This window comes from Hypanus sabinus, chromosome 1 (genome assembly GCF_030144855.1).
Source record: "Hypanus sabinus isolate sHypSab1 chromosome 1, sHypSab1.hap1, whole genome shotgun sequence".
Classification (NCBI taxonomy): Eukaryota; Metazoa; Chordata; class Chondrichthyes; order Myliobatiformes; family Dasyatidae; genus Hypanus; species Hypanus sabinus.
The window spans coordinates 71770662-71789698 of record NC_082706.1 but is presented as its reverse complement, the minus strand read 5'-3'; the positions used below and the strand labels follow the sequence as shown (position 1 = coordinate 71789698).

Here is a 19037-nt window from a genome sequence, read left to right as displayed (position 1 = left end):
TAGAATCTAGCAGAGCATCCAATTCAAACCAAAGTTTGTAATATTTCTTCTGTAAACTAACATCTTTTAAAATATAACTTATATGGTATTACACCCATTAAAATATTTTTAAAATTATTTTAATTTATGTGCCTAATTATTGAAAATGAAGTAAAAAGTGACCTTAACAACTATATAATTCAAGTGCAAAACTCAGTAAATTCTAACACATGGTAAGCGTAGAGCTAGTAGAGTTTATGTGAGACTGTTGTCCTTGGACTACAGTTCAGTATTCAACACCATAATTCCCTCCGGGTTCAACAAGTAGCTCAGAGACCTCGGCCTTCACCCTGTCTTGTGTAGCTGGATCCTGGTCTTGCTGTCAGATCGCCGGCAGGTGATATGAGAGGGCTCCCTCACCTCTGCCCCTCTGACCCTCAACACAGGTGACCCTCAGGGCTGTGTACTAAATCCCCTCCTTTACTCTCTGTATACCCATGACTATGTCACCACCCACAGCTCCAATCTACTAATTAAATTTGATGATGTCACTACACTGATTGACCCAATCTTAAATAATAATGAGGCAGATGACAGAGAAGGAGTCATCACCCTGACACAGTGGTGTCAAGAAAATAACCACTATCTCAGTGTCGCAAAAACCAACGAGCAAAAACAGGGGGAATGGAGACAGGTTAGTCCCTATTGTCATCAATTGATCTGGCATTGAGAGGGTGAACAGCTTTAAGTTCTTTGGCGTAAACATCACCAAGGACCTCACGTGATCTGTATCGGCTGTGTGGTGAAAAAGGCACAACAGCATCTCTTTTGCCTCAGATAGTTGAAAAAGTTTGGTATGGGTCTTAAGAACTTTCTATAGGGGCACAATTGAGAGCATTTTGACTGGCTGCATCACTGCTTGGTATGGGAACTGTACTTCCCTCAATCACAGGACTCTGCAGAGAATGGTGCGGACAGCCCAGCACATCTGTAAATGTGAACTTCCCACTATTCAGGACATTTATAAAGATAGGTGTGTAAAAAAGGCCCGAAGGATCATTGGGGACTCAAGTCACCCCAACCACAAACTGTTCTAGCTGCTACCATCCAGGAAATGGTACTGCAGCATAAAAGCCAGGACCAACAGGCTCTGGGACAGCTTCTTCCACCAGGCCATCAGACTGGTTAATGTATGCTGACACAACTGTATTTCTATGTTATACTGACTGTCTTGTTGTACATACAATTTATTTTAAGTTACTATAAATTGCATATTGCACATTTAGACAGCGACGCAACATAAAGATTTTTACTCCTCATGTATATGAAGGATGTAAGTAATACAGGTGGCCCCCGTTTTTCGAGAGTTCACTTTACGACAGCTCGCTGTTATGAAAGACCTATACTAGTACCTGTTTTCGCTAACCAAAGAGGATTTTCACTTTTATAATAAAAAGATGCCCACTTTATACGTGTGTTTACGCCGAGAAAGAATATCATGACCGTGAAGCTTTGTGTGGGCAGTTGTGTGCGCATGCGCGTAGATGCCGATCTTTTTTCTCCAAATCGATTTTGGGTCGCTGTCTACCCGATTTTGATAAGCGAAACACCATACATACAATATCTCTACTTTATATAGGCTGTATATTTATCATATCATTCCTGCTTTTACTATATGTTCATGTTATTTTAAGTTTTATGTGTTATTTGGTTTGATTTAGTAGGTTATTTTTTGGGTCTGGGAACGCTCAAAAATTTTTCTCATGTAAATTAATGGTAATTGCTTTTTCGCTTTATGACATTTCGGCATACAAATGGTTTCATAGGAATGCTCTACCTTTGGATAGTGGAGAAACCTGTAAAGTCAATTCAATTCATTCACTTACCTACAGACACTAGACTTCCTGGACATGGTGGTGCTTGGAGAAGATGGAGGGGTTTGGTATGTCCAGTTATAATCAGAGCACTTCAGGTCAATAATTACCTGGAATACAAACCATAAAATTGACAACCAAAGAAAATTACCAATCTAAAATAATTTTGAGACAGTAATTTTTGGAGTTCTCCAACATGTGTGGGTTACCTACAAGTTGAAGCTTTGAATTTTAATGCTACTATAACATGGAAAGATGGGAATACACAAAATTGACTGAGCAGAATTCTCCAATTAAAGAGGCTTTCATAAATATTAGTCATTCTAATAACAATTTTGCAAGGTAAATTCCATAAAGTACACAATGATATTATTTTGTGAGAAGAACACTACTATTAATTCCATGGACTGTTGACTCACTCACTTGCTCACTGGCTGTAGGTAGTTTGTGAGGATCCATTGTCAGATTAGCAAGATCATCTGCAATAGTTTGCAGATGGGTTACTTCACCTAGCATTGACATTTCTTCTTCCTATTAATGAAGGTCAGAATCAGAATAGAATCAGATGGAGGAGGACAAGAAGCTATTTATGAACTGTTAAGTTGTAATTACATTTAAAAAATGACATGTTTATGCATCATTTCTGAAACTGCCAAAACACTGAACACATAATAATCCATTTATAGATTAAGTTTTAGTAAATCTTAAGTAATGACAGTCAAATTGAAACAGGAAACACTTTAAAATCTAAAGATTGATACAAGTTTTGACTTAATCCTAAACAGCAATAAATAGGTACTAGATCAATTGTTAATTTATAACACAGGGTTAAGGAAATAACATAGATTACGGAAATAGAGGATTAAGTTTAATGAGTTCTCAAATCAACCATAATCTCATTGAAGGTTGGAAAGGTTTGAAAGTGTAAATGTTTTCCTCCTGTTTCTTTGTAATCAGGATCTCTCTATGGCCACCTGTTTTAATTCTACTTCTCATTCCTGTTCTGGCATGTCAGTCCATGGCCTCCTCCACTGTCACAATGAGACCACACTCAAGTTGGAGGAGCAACACCTTATATTCTGTCTGGGTAGCCTCCAACCTGATGGTATGAACATAATTCTTGAACTTCTGATAATTAACCTCACCCTCTCCTTCGCCATTCCCCATTCTCATTTTTCCTCCCTCACATCATCTCTTTACCTGCCCATTCATCCACTCTAGTGCTCCTCTTCATTTTCTTTCTTCCATGGCCTTCTGTCCTCTCTTATCAGATCCACCCTTCTCCAGCACTGTATCTCTTTCACCCATCAACTTTCCAGCTCTTTACTTCACTCCTCCCCACTCCAGTTTCACCTATTACCTTGGGTTTCTTCCTCTCCTCCCTCCACCTTCTTACTCTGACTCCATATTTTTTGCACAAGTTCTGATGAAGTGTTTCAGCCTGAGATGTCAACTATAGTCTTTTCCATCGATGCTGCCTGACCTGCTGGGTTCCTCCAGCATTTTGTGTGTTGCTTGGATTTCCAGTATCTACAGATTTTCTCTTGCTTGTAATTGAATTGTCCACCTTTGTTACTTACATTTCCCTGAACTTTCTCCACTCTTGAGTTCCCTTAATATATAGAAATCTATTCATCTTTGTTTGTAATGAAATTCACAATTGAGCTACCACAGTCGCTCAGAGTCGAGAATTCCAGTCACCATTCTCTACATAAAGAAATTGCTCAGCTCAATAATAAAAGATTTACCTCTTATTCTGATCCTTGCTTCTAGACTCTGCAGAGTCTATGCATTCTCTATGCGTTCAACATGCCAATTGCTGAAAGAATTTGTTAAATTTCATTGATATCCCCTCTCATTCTTTGAACATTATCGCAGCCCAATCTGCTAATCAAATAAAATACTTTGCTCAAGGAACAAGAGGATGCAGGTTCTCGAATCAGGATAAAGAATCTGCTAGAGGAAATCAGTGGGTTGAAAGCATCTGTGGGAGAACAGGAACTGTTAATGTCCCTGCTTGATTGGCTGATCGTAATATCCTCTGCTTTTTTGATGGGTGCACCACAGTGGAAGACCTCATATTTGCCACATTCCAGCAGCCACACTCCCAATTAGTCAGCCTATAAATCTAGTCAAGAAGAAAAGAAAAGCTTACAAAAGGTTCAGAGAGCTAGGTAATGTTAGAGATCTAGAAGATTATAAGGCTACTAGGAAGGAGTTAAATGAGGAAATTAGGAGAGCCCGAAGGGGCCATGAGAAGGCCTTGGCGGACAGAATAAAGGAAAGCCCCAAGGCATTCGACAAGTATGTGAAGAGCAAGAGGATAAGACATGAAAGAATAGGACCTATAAAATGTGATAATGGGGAAATGTGTATGGAAGTGGAGGAGATAACAGAGGTACTTAATGAATACTTTACTTCAGTATTCACTATGGAGAAGGATCTTGGTGATTGTAGTGATGACTTGGAGCAGACTGAAAAGCTTGAGCATGTAGATATTAAGAAAGAGGATGTGCTGGAGCTTTTAGAAAACATCAAGTTTGATAAGTCGCCGGGACTGGACAAAATGTATCCCAGGTTACTGTGGGAGGCAAGGGAAGAGATTTGGCCTTGGGCGATGATCTTTGCATCATCAATGGGGACAGGAGAGGTTCTGAAGGATTGGATGGTTACGGATGTTGTTCCTTTATTCAAGAAAGGGAGGAGAGATACCCCAGGAAATTACAGACCAGTGAGTCTTACCTCAGCACTTGGTAAGTTGATGGAGAAGATCCTGAGAAGCAGGATTTATGAACCTTTGGAGAGGTATAATATGATTAGGAGTAGTCAGCATGGCTTTGTCAAAGGCAGGTTGTGCCTTATGAGCCTGATTGAATTTTTTGAGGATGTGACTAAACACATTGATGACAGTAGAGCAGTAGATGTAGTGTATATGGATTTCAGAAAGGCATTTGATAAGGTACCCTATGAAAGGATTATTGAGAAAGTAAGGAGGCAAGGGATCCAAGGGGACACTGCTTTGTGGATCCAGAACTGGCTTGCTGACAGAAGACAAAGACTGGTTGTAGACCGGTCATATTCCGCATGGAGGTCAGTCACTAGTGGTGTGCCTCAGGGATCTATTCTGGGACCCTTACTCTTTGTGATTTTTATAAATGACCTAGATGAGAAAGTGGAGAGATGGGTTAGTAAGTTTGCTGATGACACAAAGGTTGGAGGTGTTGTGGATAGTGTGGAGGGCTATCAGAGGTTATAGCGGGACATTGATAGGATGCAAAACTGGGCTGAGAAGTGGCAGATAGAGTTCAACCCAGATAAGTGTGAAGTGGTTCATTTTGGTAGGTCAAATATGATGGCAGAATATAATATTAATGGTAAGACTTGGCAGTGTGGAGGATCAGAGGGATCTTGGGGTCCGAGCCATAAGACACTCAAAGCAGCTGCGCAGGTTGACTCTGTGGTTAAGAAGGCGTATGGTGTATTGGCCTTCATCAATTGTGGAATTGAAGTTAGGAGCCGAGAGGTAATGTTGCAGCTATATAGGACCCTGGTCAGACCCCACTTGGGGTACTGTGCTCAGTTCTGGTCGCCTCACTACAGGAAGGATGTGGAAGCCAAAGAAAGGATGCAGAGGAGATTTACATGGATGTTGCCTGGATTGGGGAGCATATCTTATGAGAATAGATTGAGTGAAGGAGCAAAGGAGGATGAGAGGTGACCTGATAGAGGTGTACACGATGATGAGAGGCATTGATCATGTGAATAGTCAGAGGCTTTTTCCCAGGGCTGAAATGGTTGCCACAAGAGGAAACAGGTTTAAGGTGCTGGAGAGTAGATACAGAGGAGATGTTAGGCCTAAGTTTTTTACTCAGAGAGTTGTGAGCGCGTGGAATGGGCAGCGAGCAACAGTGGTGAAGGCAGATACGATAGGGTCTTTTAAGAGACTTTTAGATAGGTACATGGAGATTAGTAAAGTAGAGGGCTATAGGTAAGCCTAGTAATTTCTAAGGTAGGGACATGTTCGGCACAACTTTGTGAGCCAAAGGGCCTGTATTGTGCTGTAGGTTGTCTATGCTTCTATGAGGCCGCTTAGCAAGATAAAATCCTATAGCATTATAGGAAAGATGCTGGCATAGATAAAGGAATGGCTGACAGGCTGGAGGCAGCAAGTGGGATTAAAGGGGGCATTTTCTGGTTTGCTGCCAGTGACTAGTGGTGTTCCTCAAGGGCCAGTATTGGGACTGCTACTTTTCACATTGCATGTCAGTGATTTAGACAATGGAACTGACGGCTTTGTGGCAAAGTTTGTGGTAAATACGAAGATAGGTAGAGGGATAGATAGTGCTGAGGAAGCAATGCAATTGCAGTAGGACTTAGACAAATTGGAAGAATGGGTAAAAAAGCGGCAGATGGAAGATGGTGATGGGAAATATATGATAACGCACTTTGCTAAAAGGAGCAGAAGTGCAGGCTATTATCTAAATGGGGAGAAAATACAAACATCATTAGTGCAAAGGGACTTGGGAGTCCTTGTGCAAGACTCCCATAAGGTTAATTTACAGGTTGAGTCTGTGGTAAGGAAGGCAAATGCGATGTTGGCACTCATTTCAAGGGGAATAGAATATAAAAACAAGGAGATAATGCCCAGGCTTTATAAGACACTAATCAGGCCGCACTTGGAGTTCTGCCAACAGTTCTAGGCCCCATATCTTAGAAAGAATGAGCTGTCATTGGAGAGGGTCCCGGAATAAAGGGACATACAAAGAGTGTTTGGCAGATTTGGGCTGTAGTCGCTGGAATTTAAAAGAATACCGGGGTGGGGGAGAGGGGATCTCATTGAAACTTATTGAATATTGAGAGGACTAGATAAAGTAGATGTAGAGGAGATGTAGTGAATCCGTGGAATGCTCTGCCACAGACAGCTATGGAGGCCAAGACCGTGGGTATGTTTAAAGCAAAAATTGATATAATTTCCTAATTGGTCAGGGCATCAAAGGTTATGGCAAGAAGACAGGTGTATGGGATTAAGATGATCTGGGATCAGCCATGGTGAAATGGCAGAACAGACTCGATGGGCTGAATGGCCTAATTCTATTCCTGCTCCTTATGGTCTCTCAATATTCTAAATCATCTTCTTCAAACCATTGACCATTTTGTTTAGAACTCACATTATCAGACATATTCTTTCACAGCAAAACTGTACAAGTTTAGTTTAAGTTTCTTCAAATCTTTATACAGTATGATCCATTTTGTTTTCACTCATACTCAAGAAGAATTATACATCAACACAAGGAAATGTAACTTTTCTTCCCACAGATCTCTTAGAAGTAATCTTTTTTTTTAGAACAGCAGAGTCCACACATCATAATCTCAGATATCAAGTTCATTTGTCATTCAACCACACATGAACACCCATGAATATAGTCAAATGACTCCGCGGCTGAGATTCAAAACAGCACAATGCACATATAAAACATGTAAAATAGCAGTAAAATACAGACACACAAAAAAACATACAGTCCAAGTCCCTGAGTCCATGAAAGTTGCAACAGTCCGTAGTCTAACACAATACAGCTTGTCTTCTGCTGAGCAAGCACTGAGGTCAGCACAACTCCGCATGGATGTCATGCCACACCATCCCTGACACTCTGGTGGAGCACTTACCTCCAACACCTCTCCCTGGGTGGCTGCAAATGGACAAAACCGTGGCTTGAGGTCTCGTCCTTGCTACGACCAAGGCTACACAGCCTCCCTGCCCACCACCCCCACTAATCACTAATGGACTTGCAGCATTCCACACTGCCAATGTCCAACAGAGGCTTGAGATGACAAGAAAAGTGACTAAGATAATCATATGACATGCTTGTTCAAACAAGCTAGTAAAAAGTTGTCATTTTTGTTCTCAGGAAAATGGAACTAGTTAGATGAAGGGATCTAAATTAAATTCAGAATTAATTGACCTGAAATTGGAAGGAGGAATATAACCATAGTTAAGCCATCCAGTTGAAGATTGTGCTGGTGATGCCTAGCAAATACTTAGCAATGGCAAAATACAAAACCAAAAAGCTGCTAAACATTTAACTAACAACACTGTTAATAACGATCACCGATTCTCTCAATGGAGAGACATGTAGCAAGGCTAGATGAGGGGAGGTGAAGGCAAAGGCAAGGAATGTCCTAATGTCTGATCAATTTAAGCGTAATTGAATCGTGGCAACGGGATCCAGGCCCCAAAGTTGTCTGAGAACAAGGAACATTTGGACGATTTTAGCATTGGGCCAGGTTGAATAGTTCTCCATGTTGGGACTGGAGGCCAGTGATGGGCCCATTCTACTCACTGCTCTGTGATGTTTACTCAGCCTTGCCCTGAGCTGAGGCTGTGTAACCTACTCCGGCTGCAGTGATGCCTGGCTTCACGTTTGTGGTCCCACATGTTTACTTGACTCTACGATGAACTGTGGCCACTGCATACTCAATGGCATTGAAGCCTAGCTTCGTGTCTTTCGTAAAACTTCAGCTCTGAATGCTATTTGCTTACTTTTATTGGTTGCACCACCTTTTTTTTCCTCTCTGTGCATTTGATGCTTGACAGCCTTTTGTTTTAAATGGGTTCCTTCTGGGTTTTTTTTGTTTTGTGGCTGCCTGTAAGGTAGTGGTCGCCAACCCGTCGATCTTTGAGACTTTCCCAGTAGATTCCAAGAAAAAAGAAAAATAAATACACAAATACTGTTGAGAGATCATTTCCGGGTTGCGGGATTTTAATTCCGTTAGTTCTGCCCAGTGCGCATGTGCATAGCTTCCCCGCACTACACAGTGTACTTCAGTGGTCCCCAGCCACTGGGCTGCGAGGAAACAATATGAGTCAGCGGCACCTTTCTTTATTCCCTGTCACGCCCACTATTGAACTTGAACCCACGCAAGGTCATCAGTCGCCCAAACGCAGTGATACCCTCGCGCTAGTGTTCACCAGGGGCGTGGCCGGTGGAAACTGCCGATGCTACTGGCCCGGAGCACGGCCAGCGAGAACCGCCGATGCTACTGGCTCAGAGTGTGGCCAGTGGGAAGTGCCGATGCTACTGGAGCGCGGCCGGCAAGAACCGCCAATGCTACCGGCCTGGAGCATGGACAGATGCGCGCCGCCTCTAAACCTGTTTAGCACACTGAACGTTTGTGGGGAACTCGGTGCTAAAATATTCGCAGTCGACCTAATTCAGGCTCAAGGTTTCGTAAGTAGCAGAGCAGCTACCTCGCTGCAATCTGCTGAAGCAATTTTTTGTTGGCCGATAGATCCTACAAAGGGGCTGGCATGGGCTTGTCACTCTCCTCGCTTGGTTGCTCGCTCTCTCCGGACTGCAACCACCGTGGCCCCAGTACAGGGATCTCCGGTCCTGACCTTGTCCTCTCACCAGGGCGTCTGGTGGGCAGTGGATGGAGTTCAGGCCGGGAGGCTGTCTAATGAGGCAATGAAGCCCTCAAAACTGCTTCGGTACCTTGTGTCCAAGCACCCAGCACTTAAAGACGAACCCACTGAGTTTTTTCAGTGATAAAAACATGAGCAGCGCGGGACAGCAGCTAAGTGCCGAGAGCCGCGAAAACTAAATTGCGGAATAGACTGGACATAAGGAACCTGCTTCGAGTATCGCTGTATTCCCGTCATGTTTAACATCCCCCCTGGTCGGCCGGGGCAAGAATATTGTCAATATTAAACCGGTCTGCGGTGTAAAAAAGGGTGGGTAACCCTAGTGTTTATGCATTATTTCTACTTCCGGGTTGCAGGGTTTTACTTCCTGTCTTTCTGCCCCAGTGTGCATGTGTGTAACTAATCAATTTGAAGTCGATCTCGCCTTTCACTAAGGCCGAGGTAGGGGACCTTGGGCTTAAAAAGGTTGGTGACCACTACTGTAAGGAGATGAATCTCAAGGTTGTATAATGTATATATATTTTGATAATAAATGTACATTGAATCCCACGTCATGGACTGACCTGGGTGACTCCAGTGCTGCAAGTGGTCCTAAGGTATGGCATTTTGCACTTCAGACTCAAATTGCAAAAACAGGTTGCAAACAGTGAAAGGACCACCAATGCTGTTTCCATAATCCAGGGCACTGAAAACTAAAACTGACAGATGCTATATGCAAGGTCAAAGTAGAAACCATCTAATTCACATTGCATTGCTTAATGCTGCACAATGCTTTGCTCTTATTCAATTCAAAGACTATATATTAGGCATGATGTGACCTGGAAAAGATTGCTGATAATAACTAATCTTTGTAAATTGGCTGTCATGTGTGATTTGCCCATGGAAAACACGCTCAATCACATCAAGTTTCCAAAGCTCTGTGTAAAGGTTAAAAACTTCCCATTCTTTCCCCCCGATTACAAACGGATATTACAGAAACAACTGAAAAACAATTAATTTAACTCATGAGAATGAAATTTGATACTTATTTGCTTGGAATTTATCAAGTCTGTCACACTGCTACTTTCAGTATAATTTTCTTTTCATAAGTAACACAATAATAGTTTAATTTTCTTAAAAAACTGGTGATATGCACACAAAAATGTGAGACAGATCAAAAGTAAATATTGGAGGTTACACTAGATTGATGTTCCCTTAATCTGGCACCCAATTTAGCCATATGGAAAGGTAAAAAAGAAAACTCAGCTGGAAAACATGGCAGTACCTCAACAATCCACCTACTCAACTCATTAAAGCCAATGAAATGCAGCTTCTGCTAGTAACTTTCTCCATTTGATCTGCTGGCAAGGGTTGTACAGCTATAGCACATTTGCTGCCTTGTATTGCTCACTAATCTACCTCAGACAGCAGAGATCCAGCCAAATCACTCCAGAAATTAACTAAGGTGACATAATCTCTGGCATTCACTGAAGATATGATACTACGCAAAAGTCTTAGGCACATGTATGAAGAATGTATAAAGCTAAGACTTTTGCACTGTACCATAGTAACTTAGTATTAAATACATACCAGGAATTTTTAAAAAATCATGAATTTTTGAGAAATATTTGACAGTCCTTGTACGAATATTGTGTTCAGTTCTGGTTACCACATTATAGGGATGATGTAGATGCTTCAGAGGAGATTTAGCAGGATACTACCTAGATTGGAGAGCTTATCTTATAAAGGTAGGTTGAACAAACTCGGGCTTTTCTCTTTGGAGCAAAGGAGGATGAGAGGTGACTAGATAGAGGTGTATAAGAAGATAAGATGATCGAGTAGACAGCCAGAGACATTTTTCCAGGTTGGAAATGGCTAATATGAATGGGCATAATTTTATGGTGATTGGAAGAAAGTATAGAGGGATGTTGTCTTGTGAAAGCATGCCTTATTTTGATTGTCAGAAGTCGTTTCTATTGTGACTGATTAGTTTAAAAGCTGCAGCTGCTTTTCCTATTGGATAGCTGCCTTGTATCCAGTTTAAAATATCCTGGGTTTATAAAATAGCACGTGGAAGGGCTTGCTCTCTTTTTTTGTTTAAGGCAAGATTGCACATGACGATTGGGAAGGTCTGCTCAACACGCACTTCTAGCCAAACATGTTTGTAGAATGTACTTATGTTAGTTTTCTAGTGTCTGTAACCAGGGGAACATGAATGTTTGGTTGAACTTTTATTGTTTGTAAATAAATGATTAATATACCTATTTGAAGTCAGTACATTTCCTATCTCTCTTGCCAGATCCGTGAACTTGATTCACCATTACAGATGTCAAAAATAGATTTTTTTAAACGCAGGCAAGGGGGTGCAGTGGTGGTGGTAGAACCAGTAGTGGTGGTATATTAGGGACATTTAAGAGAATCCTAGATAGGCACATGGATGACAGAAAAAAATGGAGGGCCACGTAGGAGGGAAGAGTTAAATTGATCTTAGTGTAGGTCGAAATGTCAGGACATCTTGAGTCAAAGTGCTGTAATTTTCTATATTCTAAACTCTGGAACCAGCTTTTGTTTTGGCCTCTATGATGATGTCAGACATAATTTATAGATTTGAGTTTGAGACTTTGAGTGAGTAGAACCTGGTTTTCCTCCTTCCAATTTGAGGTCAATCAATAATTGAGAAAGTGCTGCATGGTAGGAGATGTCATACTTTGAAAAGACATAACTGAGGCGTGAAAATCTTTCATGTACGTAAGGCAGATCTTGATTAGAATCCATGAAATTTAAACCTGTCTAAAATAATTTTTCTGATCATGTTTCTCATTTTAGATTTCAAACTTTGTTGATACAAACTGATTGATGCATCACTGCCTTACATTATACCAGTACCAAGGATTACTTTGTACCAAGTATTGCTTTGGGATGCCCTAAAGTGATTAAAAGTATAATACTTACCTTTTCTTATAACAGGATTCAGCATACCCAAAACTAACCATGCTGAAAACCATTTTCCTACACAAACAGATAATGGATCAAGAATCCAAGAAAAGGGTCAGCCTTTAACATGTAGTTTAGCTTCCAATGTAAAGCTCAGATATTCATCCGTAGCTTTTACACATGCAGTTTAAATAGACAGTTAAACAGATAAGGAAACAGACTTACAACCACAGGTCGCAGCATAGAAACAAAAGCACAGAAGCGACTACGTTCCTCAACAAGGGCTCTACGAACAGCTTGCTTTTCTGTTTCTTCAAGCAGAAGATATTTATCATTTACATCTTGTAAAGCACTATCCAGCTGAGGTTGAATGTCTCCTTTTCCTGGAAATACAGAAAGATTTATCAATTTCAAAAAAATTGAACATAATTTTGTTATATCGTGTTTTACTTTCATTCGTGTTTTTCCATCATTCTCAGTATTTTGTTTTTAACTAAATTGGCAGAACACAGTATTGAATTCAGCATTCCAATTAGCATGGCTCACTTGCAGGTGACATGCAGGTGTCTGCTATCAGAGTAGGTGGCAGCAAATAAATTTAATATAAAGCAATTCAAATTATACTCTTCTATATTCCCCCAGTTTCTGCTGCATAAAATTCTTGCTTACGCTGGATGTTTGGATTTGGTAATCAGGTATTTATAAATGAGGGAGAATACATATCCATCTTTCTATCTTGCACTGCTGCTTTGTTTATCCAACCTGTAAAACATCTCTGCTCTCATAGATCATGACTATTTTAGTACAACATTATGGTTATTATTTTGTACCACAAGTCATGCAAATTAGTAGCATTTTTCTCAGCTACATTTTCCTCTTACAATGTACCCCATCAAAATGGAAACCAGAACATTATCAAAAATAATAGAATAAAATACAGTATTCAGCACCACCTTCATGACTCCTCATAAAAAACAGAAAAGCTTCTTAAGTGAATAGAAAATAAAAACACTAACAGAAACATTATGACTAAGTCTCTGTTGTGGAATTGATTCTCAAGTCACATACACTTTCACTGTTTTATCAGAAATCCAGGTTGTAACCCAATACAAATTATTCTTTTCACTTACTACACGATCATATACAGTCAAATTATGGTTTTCTCATTAATAATATTGAAGTAATATTTTGGAGTGAATCTGAAAGCAACTATGTGGAGAACATTCAATTCTCTGGTTTTAAATGGAGCATTTCAGGAAGATAAAACACTGAATTACATTAAAATCTCAGATATTCATAAAACATGAAAAAAGACAAGAGATTATGAGACTTTTAAAGCAGAAGTTCTAGTAACTTCAGACATAATGCTTAACGCCATTTTTCTGATCATTAAAAATAACAGCACAATTAACTAATCACAAACCAAACTGGAACACCTATAAATGCAACGTGCTCCATTCCCAGCCTATAAATACATCACAAAACACCAAAAGCACATCCAGTACATCTTAAATAAAACTATGATGAAATACTTGGATGAGATTATTAACATGCTTAATGTTATAAATTACTGTGACTTATGATTCAATTATCAGTGATACTTCAGGAAACATTCACGAAACATTGACGTAGTGCAGAAAGAATAATAAACCATGAACAAGGCTACCACACAGACAATTTTTTTAGGAGGGGGTGTGTAGGGGTAAAGGAAGGAACAACACCAACTGCAGGTATAGAGTTGTTTCAGCTCCCTTTGCCTCATAGATTATTTGCAACGATCCTATTCAACCTTGGTTATATCAGCAAAATGATTTGCTTGAATTATAAATGTTCAACAAAATGTACTTTAAAACCTGAATTAAATAAAAGTTGGTAGTGTTGTTTGCTATTCATTAGATAAAGAAATTTGTAGGAAGATTTGTAAAGGATTATGATGCTCTAAGAAAACTTTCTGAAGTAATTTTGATCCCTCTACTCAACTTCCCAAATAACCCCTCTTCTTCAGTTCATCACAAGTTCAGAAATGTGCAGATTGTTCAATGCTTGTAGTAAAGAATGCTTGGAAGTGTTTTGTTTTAATAATTAAGACACATCCTTAAACTAGATATCTTTATATTGGAAAATGGTTAAATATACAATTCTTAAATTAGTATAAAATATTTACTTAGTTTGAAAGGCAGTCACTAGATCATGTGATGAAATGTTATTTACTCAGATTTCATTAAATCTGTTTCTGCTGAAGTATTCTCATTTCACTCCTACTAAATATTTCTTTATATTTTTCCTTAATACTCTATATTACTTGTCAAACGTAAACTTGGGTAAAATCTTTGACTGCCTGTGTATAACATCAGTCATTATATGTACAATTCACTATTTTAGGAAATGCAAAACCATTTTAGGAAAAGTAAAATTCAGCCTCTAAATAATTTCTGCATGTACAAATAATCAAATTGAATTGACATTTTATCTCAGTGCAAGACAGGAGTCTTGTAGTTTGTAATATCACATCCCAATTCGAGTAATCAAATACTTATGGGATCTAGTACTTTGCATCACTATTTAATTAATCTAAAATTAATTAATTTAATTAATCTATATAAAGATTAAAATTCATCTTTTCTAACACAGCTTTATAATTGAAATCCATTTTCCTTTTTATTATTGTATGCTTAGGAAAGAACGTCATTCAACCAGTACTGTTTAAACTCATAATTGCTGTTGGTTTTTAAGGTGGATTTCTTGAAACATTTTCTATGATCAGCTTTGGCTTAACTGTGGCAGCTTTCCTCCATATTGAAACTTGTTATAAATTCCTAATTTCTTTAACCAAACTGACAAATCAACAGAGAAATGTTCAGATTTTGCATTTTATTTTGAAATTATTCCTTTTAACATCTTTATTTTACTTGACATAAATTTTTTGTTTGAGGTCTTAGATGAAGTATTTTGTGATTTTTTTCTATATTAAGTTGCTTTATAAATGAGTTATAGCTATGGTTCATGGATTGAGCTATGTACCAAGACTTAGTAATCTTGAGAGTTCTAGATTTTAAATATTCCTTATTTTGACTTGGCTAATCTCAACACTAGTATCCTCTCCTCACCTCTTGCTCACCTCCTCCAGTATCTTGTATATTGATTGAGCAAGTAATCGTTATTAACTTATTGCCAGATTTTGGCAGAGTTTAAAGCTTCGCTGTTGCATATGAAAAATATTTGAATAAATATATAGATAGGAGGAGTTCAGAAGAATTGGACCAGACACAGGTAGATGGGACTAGCATGGTGGGCACCTTGGAAAAACTGGGTCAAAGGGCCTATTTCTGTCCTGTTTCATTCTATGTCTCTATGCTTATTTATTTAATTTATAATCCTGTTGCCTGAAAATAATAGATGTTCCAGAAAATTGCTTTCTCTACTATATGCTCAGAAGTAATACTTAAATATTTGTTTGATCAAATATTTGTTCCAACCTGGGCATTACTTGTATACTAATACCTGAAAAGCACCAATGGAATCAAAACTAAAATGGGGTGGCATCATAGCATTTACACAGACAAAGATGCATTACAGAGAACAGTGCTATGTTGGGAATCTGGTGTTAATATCTGCACTTCACTAGTACTTTCATAATATAAACTGCCCATGGCTCAATGTGAGAGGCTGCTTATGAGGGTTGGTATGGGTCTGGCAGGAGCAAATAGTGTCACCATGCTGGATTTCTTCCTGGCAACCAAAGTGAATGCAGCGAAGTGCAGGGTGCCTGCGGTGTTTGCTACATATTGCTGATTGACTATCCACATCCTGCTCTCTTTCTGTCCTGAACTCGTGTTAAACACAATGAAAGCTGCTGTCTTTCCTTTTTGACCTTACTTGATTCTGTCCCAGCACAATAATTTTGCAATGTTAACAAGCTCATTGAAGCATTGTGGTCAAAGAGAGGACGTGACAGCTTACATGATTGTGTGGATAGTCAGAGGCTTTTGCCCAGGGCTGAAATGGCTGCCACAAGAGGACACAGGTTTAAGGTGCTGGGGAGTACGTACAGGGGAGATGTCAGGAGCGAGTTTTTTACTCAGAGAGTGGTGACAGCATGGAATGGACTGCCGGCAACGGTGGTGGAGATGGATATGATAGGGTCTTTTAAGAGACTTTTGGATAGGTACATGGAGCTTAGAAAAATTGAGGGCTACAGGTAAGCCTAGTAATTTCTAAGGTAGGGACACATTTGGCACAACCTTGTGGATCGAAGGGCCTGTTTTGTGCTGTAGGTTTTCTATGACATCCAACAAGGAAGTGATGAAGAAGACTATAAGATCAGGAGGCCTATAATGAATTGGATACCAGCATATTTTCCTCCTGAAATCAGACTGATGAAGGTCTTGCAGAGTTGCAATCTAAGGCAAGAAATAACAACCTCACACAGCTCAAGTTCTCCATCTAGGACTCCATGACCCCCTTTGAGAAAGCATGGGCAGAGAGCTCAAAGGTGGCTCAGATTTTTTTTTAAACCACAACTTTATTTTAGCCAGCTGAAATACAGAAATATTTTTAAATACCATTTCATCAGGTGGAGACAACAGAGACTTATAGAGAAGGGGAGTTATAAGCCATGTCTCCCCTCTCTCATTATGGGCAATGTGAGATCGCTAGGTAATAAAATGGACGAGTTGACAGCGCTAGCCAGGAGTCAGAGGACTTTTCGGGAGAGCAGTGTTATGTGTTTGCTGAAATATGGCTGCATGAGGACATACCCGACCAAAACGTTTCCATAGAGGGCTTCCAGACTGTTCGGGCCAATTGGAATTGCACTGAGAGCGGTAAGTGTAAAGGAGGGGGGCTTGCTGTTCTGGTTAACAACAGATGGTGCAATCCTGATCATATTACGATCAAGGAATGTGCTTGTAGCCCGGATATTGAACTTTTTGCTGTTGGACTCCAGCCATATTATTTGCCAAGGGAAATCTCACATGCAATCGTGGTTGCATCCCTCCGCCAACCCGACGTCGGCGTGTAACATCAATCACACCGTCATAGCCAGACTACAAACCCAGCACCCGGGTGCCCTCATTACCATCACGGGTGAATTCAACCATGTTACCGTGGCTAGAACACTGCCCACCTTCACACAGTATGTGAGCTGTACAACCAGAGGGGAGAGGACCCTGGACTTGATGTATGCTAACGTTAAGGATGCTCCTCTCTCCTCCCCCCACTGGGAAGGTCAGATCACACAAACCCTGCTACGTGCCTCTGGTGAAAAGTAAACCTGCAACCTCGAGGTCAGTGAGGAAATGGTCGGGGGAGGCTTATGAGGCACTCCAGGATTGTTTTGAGGCGACAGTCTGGCAGGCACTCTGTGAGCCACATGGAGAGGACATCAACTTCTGTGTGGACTGCAATGTTCTGGCAAGAACTGTCTTTTGTTATTCAAATAACAAGCCATGGGTAACCAAGGACATTAAGGGCATCCTGAATGCTAAAAAGAGGGTGTTTAGAGGTGGAAATAGTGAGGAGCTGAGGACAATACAGAGGGACCTGAAAGCCAAGATCAGGGAGGCTAAAGACAGGTATAGGAGGAAGCTTGAGTGGACACTCCAGCAGAACAACATGAGAGAGGTGTGGAGTGGGATGAGGACCATCACTGGGTTCCGGCAGACCAACAACAGAGGAGCTGAAGGCAGTGTGGACAGGGCCAACGAACTTAACCTGTTCTTCAACAGATTTGACACTGTGGCCCCTGCCCACCCCCCCCCCCCATGATTCATCTGTTGTCGGCCCCCAACCAACACATACTCCACTCTCCCCTCCTACCCCTCCTCACAGCCCCCCACCCTGCTCTCGTGACTACACCCCTCCCACACCTGAAACCACCACGGTGGGCTTCACAGCTGAACAGGTGAGACGACAGCTGAAACATCTCTACCCAAGCAAGGCTGCAGGCCCGGATGGTGTCAGCCCCAGGTGCTCAAAACCTGTGCCCCCCCCCCCCCCAGCTACGTGGAGTACTTCACCATGTCTTCAATCTGAGCCTGAGTCTCCAGAGGGTTCCTGTGCCGTGGAAGACGTCCTGCCTCGTCCCTGTACCGAGAACACTGCACCCCAGTGGCTCCAATGACTACAGACTAGTGGCATTGACCTCCCACATCATGAAGACCCTGGAGAGACTTGTTCCAGAGCAGCTCCGGCCTATGGTTGGGCCACACTTAGACCCCTCCAGTTTGCCTACCAGCCCTGACTAGGAGTTGAGGATTTCATTGTCTACCTGCTGAACCGTGTCTACGCCCACCTGGACAAGCCGGCGAGCACTGTGAGGGTCATGTTTTTTGACTTCTCCAGTGCGTTCAATACCATCCGCCCTGCTCTGCTGGGTGAGAAGCTGACAGTGATGCAGGTAGATGCTTCCCTGGTGTCATGGATTATTGATTACCTGACTGGCAGATCACAGTACATGAGCTTGCAACACTGTGTGTCAGACAGAGTGGTCAGCAGCACTGGAGCTCCACAGGGGACTGTCCTGTCTCCCTTTCTCTTCACCATCTACACCTCAGACTTCAACTACAACACAGAGCCTTGCCATCTTCAGAAATTTTCTGATGACTGCCATAGTTGGATGCATCAGCAAGGGAGATGAGGCTAAGATGAGGCTACAGTGGGAAACATTGTCACATGGTGTGAGCAGAATCATCTGCAGCTCAATGTGAAAAAGACTAAGGAGCTGGTCGTGGACCTGAGGAGGGCTAAGGCACCAGTGACCCCTGTTTCCATCCAAAGGGTCAGTGTGGACATGGTGGAGGATTACAAATACCTGGGGATATGAATTGACAATAAACTGGACTGGTCAAAGA

The 19037-nt window shown here is 41.0% G+C and overlaps 1 protein-coding gene across 12 annotated transcripts in view; it reads right to left on the bottom strand.

The window, feature by feature from the left end:
• The window catches only part of LOC132394572 (protein MTSS 1-like), a 286259-nt gene that overhangs the window by 32001 nt on the left and 235221 nt on the right, over window positions 1-19037 (bottom strand). For all 12 annotated transcript variants that reach the window (XM_059970935.1, XM_059970926.1, XM_059970960.1 and 9 more), the window contains 3 exons: window positions 12412-12569; window positions 2277-2384; window positions 1866-1963 (listed from right to left, as the gene is read on the bottom strand). In XM_059970935.1, the coding sequence (XP_059826918.1) occupies window positions 1866-1963; window positions 2277-2384; window positions 12412-12569 (364 nt within the window). The remainder of the gene's footprint in view (window positions 1-1865; window positions 1964-2276; window positions 2385-12411; window positions 12570-19037) is intronic.